The sequence below is a fragment of the Colobus angolensis genome, unplaced genomic scaffold, assembly GCF_000951035.1.
Source record: "Colobus angolensis palliatus isolate OR3802 unplaced genomic scaffold, Cang.pa_1.0 Scaffold143, whole genome shotgun sequence".
NCBI classification, from domain to species: Eukaryota; Metazoa; Chordata; class Mammalia; order Primates; family Cercopithecidae; genus Colobus; species Colobus angolensis.
In genome coordinates this window covers 2,871,823-2,876,986 of record NW_012114522.1, presented here as the reverse complement: position 1 = coordinate 2,876,986, position 5,164 = coordinate 2,871,823, and the positions used below count along the sequence as shown (strand labels likewise).

Below are 5,164 nucleotides of genomic sequence, written 5' to 3'. Positions count from 1 at the left end.
TCCAGACTGCAACCTCCGTCTCCTGGGTTCAAGGGATACTCCCACCTCAACTGCCTGAGTATCTGGGACTACAGTCGCTCGTCACCACACCCGGCTAATTTTTTGTATTTTTAGTAGAGATGGGGTTTCACTGTGTTGGCCAGGCTGGTCTTGTACTCCTGACCTTAAGTGATCTGTCCGCCTTGTCCTCCCAAAGTGCTAGGATTACAGGCGTGAGCCCCCATGCCTGGCCTCTCTCATGTATTTTTAGAGACAGGGTCTCGCTGTCACCCAAGCTAGAGTACGGTGGTACAATCATAACTCACTGTAAACCCGAACTCCTGGGCTCAAGTGATTTTCCTGGCAATTAATTCCAATACAAAATCAGTCTCCCAGAGTGCTGGGATTACAGGCGTGAGCCACTGTGCCTGTCTTTTTTATTTTTATAAGATCTTCTGTAGTACATGCCTAAACTTACAGGTCAATGTGCCAAGTTACAGTACTTGGTACACAACACTACTAACCTCCTTCTCTTTCCATTCTAAGGTGACTGAGACAGTCTGCCCAGACCTAACCACCTACTTATGGAATAGCTACTACTAGAGTGAGGCTGGCCTATTGCTGATCCTGATAACAAGATAGACCCAGCAGAGATCTTGCAAAAAAAAAAAAAAAAAAAAGGTATCTAAACACAAAGAACTGTAATTTGGGATTTAAAAGTGATTAAAACAGGCTCGGTCGCTCACGCCTGTAATCCCAGCACTTTGGGAGGCCAAAGCAGGTGGATCACCTGAGGTCAGGAGTTTGAGATCAGCCTGATCAACACGGAGAAACCCCGTCTCTACTAAAAATACAAAATTAGCCGGGCGTGGTGGTGCATGCCTGTAATGCCAGCTACTTGGGAAGCTGAGGTAGGAGAATCGCTTGAACCGGGAGGCGGAGGTTGCGGTAAGCCAAGATCTCGCCACTGCACTCCAGCCTGGGCAACAAGAGGAAAATTCCATCTAAGAGTTACACAAAAGGGATCAGAGGTGGAATGACAGGATAGATGCAGCTTCAAGAAGAGTAAACTGCTTGGACAAAGGCATGAAGACAGGAAAGCATGGGGTATGTACAGTGAACTAGACCAAGACGAAGTGATAAGCCCAGGTCACAAAGCCATTAACGAATGATAAAATAAAGTCTTAAAACCTAGATTTCTTCACCAGGACCAGAGAACCTCTTTATTATTTTTTTTTTTGAGATGGAGTCTGGCTCTGTCGCCCAGGCTGGAGTGCAGTGGCGCCATCTTGGCTCACTGCAAGCTCCGCCTCCCAGGTTCCCACCATTCTCCTGCCTCAGCCTCCGGAGTAGCTGGGATTACAGGCGCCCGCCACCATACCTGGCTAATTTTGTGTTTGTATTTTTAGTAGAGACGGGGTTTCACCGTGTTAGCCAGGATGGTCTCGATCTCCTCCCCTCGTGATCTGCCCGCCTCAACCCCACGTTCACACGCCCGAGACCCCTCTCACCCCAGTACTGGGAGTAGCTGGGACTACAGGCGTCCACCAACACGCCTGGCTAATTTTGTTTTTTTTTGTTTTTTTTAGTAGAGACGGGGTTTCACCATGTTAGCCAGGATGGTGGACGATCTCCTGACCTCGTGATCTGCCTGCCTCGGCCTCCCAAAGTGCTGGGATTACAGGTGTGAGCCACCACACCCGGCCAGGACCTCTTTTTAAATTAGGCCAGTCCAATCTGAGAATAAGCTACATTCAATTTTCTTCCCAGATTAAAACTGCTTCAATGAATAGGAAGGCTGCCAGCACACAGAACTTACAGTCAAGGTTGTTTATTGCAGCACTGCGGAGCCACAAGTTGTAAACAGTATTTGCCAGTGAGGAAATGGTTGAATAAACTTGCTAACACAATCTGGAATATAATGCAGCTCCTAAAAATGGGTTAAACTGCCATTTATTGGATACACTTTGGGTGTTCTGTTAAGAAATGCAACTTACAGAAAAATACACAAAAGAGGATCCTATTTTTGTAAAGACAAACTAGAAATCCTGTATACTTATTATTATCTTAGATCTGTGGGAAGAAGTGGAGTGGAAGCATCCATTACAGTCTTGCCATAGGGGTGGAGAGCGATGACCATTTTATATTTTTACTCTTGTGAATTTAAAAAACTAAGAATTTAAATAAAACCTGAGTGTACTGTGTGAAGCCCACCTCCCTGTCCAGCTGTTCTGCCTGGGGGTGTGACAGCCACCAGCCTTTCTGCAGGTCAGCTCTGCACTGACCCCTTTCCAAAGCACAGCCACCACAAAGTGTGGCCAGGAATGCAACAGGACCCACACCCAGGGCCATCTCGTTCTGCAGAGGGAAACTGAGTCTCAGAAAGCCTAGTAACTCCTCTGAGAGCTATGACTACCAGTCAGCTCTCCTCCCTTTCCCTAGTTGAGCATCTTTCCACAAAACTACCATTCTAGAGACAGAAATGATGCTGACTCGGTGGTCGCTTTCCTGGCAATTAATTCCAATACAAAATCAACAACTACTTTACCAAATTCTTTTTACTCAAGTATTCCACGTGGGTCGCTGCTCTTGGCTCCTGTTTTTAAGATATAATTTATTAAGCTCGCACTTACCCCTCAATCACCTCGACTGAAAGTGATCTTCACCTCACCTACCTGCTCTCTTTCAGGGAAAAACGGCATCTCACTGCCCAGCTTTTGGCCAATTTTGGCCCTCAGTGGCTTCTCTAATCAATAACTTGGTTCTAGGCAGCTCCTCCAGCAAGTACTTGCCATACTAACGTCTGAGGTAGAACTTTTAAAAAGCAGAAGCAGCACGTTTGGAAAAAAAAAGGGCACTGACTAATGTGCGCTTGTCTCAACAAACTCTTCGTCCAGCAGCGGCACAGGCTCGACTGCTCTTTTGACCTCAGACGCTGGAGAAGGTGGAGTGAAGGAATTCGAGGCCGAGTGGAAAAAGCCCGTGAACGGGGAACACGCACCTTGCGACACGAAGTTTCCCGATCACCGCTGTGGCCCCGGCCTCGAGCCGCCGCACGGAAATGAGTAACAACAGCTCCTGCCTCGGGCACACCAGGCCGGGCTCGGCCTCGCTGCGCGACCTTGGACAAGTCTCGGCCTTTTTTGGTCGCATTTTCAACCGCACAAAAGTTGCGGCTGCCTCTGCGCCCGTGAGCGCCGAGGTCGTGAACGCGCGCGAGGCGTCGCCGCTGGCCCTGGACCACACGCGCACGTGGACCACCGTACCTTCCGAGCCAGACGCCCCCGCGCTGCGGTACTCTCCTGACACGGCGCCCGCCCACTCCACCCTTCCCGCCCAGGCGGCCATGCTCGGCCTCTCCAGAGCCCCGAACGGACAGCCTGGCCGCAGAGCAGGCCCCAGCGGGGCGATCCGCGTCCCGCGGCGGGGAACCGCGAGCCCGGAGATGCCCAGCTCCGGGGCCGGGGAGGAGGCCCCGGGGCCAGGAAAGGTCCCCATCGGAGCGGGAGGTCGCGCTCCCACCTCAGCTTAGGGAGGCCAAGTGCCCCTTACCTGAGAGACAACGCCAAAGCCGGAAGACTGCGCCGCGCCAGCCTCACGCACTGAGCCGCCATGACTGCCACTGCCTGCCGCCGTCGCCGCGCACGCACCAAGCGTGCGTGCAGGCAGCTATACCCACTTTTCCGCCCTACTACTTCGCCTCAGCCAATCCGTAACCGCTTTTCCTGTTATGGACAGGCAATAGCCACCAATAATTGTGGGTCACGGAAGAACATTTCCACCCCCCCCACAGTGGGCGGGGCCTGAGGCTTACCGGCGGCCCCGAAGAGGTGAAAGGTGAAGTGAGCATTGGGAGGAGCCTCCAGTAGGCGTGGCGGTGCCCGGAGGAGCCAATGAGAAGGCAGCGTGAGGGGGTGGGCCCAGAGCCGGGGTTGGGGCGTGGGCGTTGCGAGCCGGGAGGGACTTCGGCGCCGGGTGTTGGGTAGGAGCTCAGTGCAAGTTTCCCGTTTCCCGGCCTGCACCCGCCACTGCGCCGACACTCCGGGCCTCCCTTTGCTCTGGGAACCAGCGTGGGGGGCACTGTTCACCTTCACACCCTGGCTCCAGATCGGCGCCGAACACTCCATGTTTGCTAAATGAAAATGAAGCCTCGGCGCGAGCGCCACCCAAACGGCGGCGCAGGTGCTTGAGAAATAACCGCGGAGGCAACCGCTTGGGAAGGCGCCCCCACCCCGACTCTGCTTCTCCGGGCGCCCGAGGCGGAGAGGAGAAGGCACTGGGGTCTCCGTCTCAACCAGTGAGTTCTGGTGAAACGGGAAACAAAACCCAGGAAGCAAATGGGACAAAATGTTGGCGATTTTGATGCTGGATGATGGGCATATGGGCGTGTGTTTTGTACCTTTCTGTTATCTTCAGTTTTCTCAAAACACGAAAAACAGACTAAGAACAGCGTATAGAAAACATTGGGGCACAACTAAAGCTCATAAATGCACACGTCTTCATAACCTGACCGAGGTTCGTGCTGCTGTAGCCCATACCCCCAAGAGCAGAGGTGCTGGAAGAGCAGGGGCGGCCCCCAAGCGGGATTCCCGTGGGAGATAGGGCCTGGCTCCCGCTTCAGCACAGCGTAGCCTGGAGTGCAGTTCTGACTGCCAAGATCTGAGGACTGGAGCCCGTGTCCTCCCCAGGATCCCAGACTTAAGAGTCCCTGCCCTCCCCGGGATCCCAGGGCTCGATCCTGTGCCCTTCCCGGGATCCCAGAGAGGGGAGCCCATGTTCTCCCCAGGATCCCAGACTTAGAGCCTGTGCCCTACCCAGGATCCCAGGGCGCGAGTTGGTGGCTTCTCAAGTGGAGTGTTGCATGCTTGTTACATTAGTGAAAGTAGGACCATTTGAGTAAAGTACCAAACCTTTATTCTTTTGCTTTTCTCCCATTGAAACCATTCAACCCATGCTGATTAACACCTACTGTTTGCCAGGTAATATGCCCCTTGCAGAAAGACGCAAAAAACTAAACCCCAAATGTGGGATGTTGTACAGGACAAATGACCTTGTCAATTAATACCACTAATTAAGATAATAGTATAATTATGATGATAATATAGTTAATTAGAGCCTGGAGGAAAAAAAAGAAAGTGGAACTGAACTATTAGAGAATAAAGGAGCTTACAAGATGCCATTGAAT

The 5,164-nt window shown here is 52.1% G+C and overlaps 1 protein-coding gene across 2 annotated transcripts in view; it reads right to left on the bottom strand.

Moving 5' to 3' along the window:
• The window catches only part of GRPEL1 (GrpE-like 1, mitochondrial (E. coli)), an 11,988-nt gene extending 8,221 nt beyond the window's left edge, over window positions 1–3,767 (bottom strand). For both annotated transcript variants that reach the window (XM_011935400.1, XM_011935399.1), the window contains exon 1: window positions 3,532–3,767. In XM_011935400.1, coding sequence (XP_011790790.1) covers window positions 3,532–3,593 — 62 coding nt within the window. In that variant the 5' untranslated portion in view covers window positions 3,594–3,767. The remainder of the gene's footprint in view (window positions 1–3,531) is intronic.
• Window positions 3,768–5,164: the final 1,397 nt, after the last annotated feature.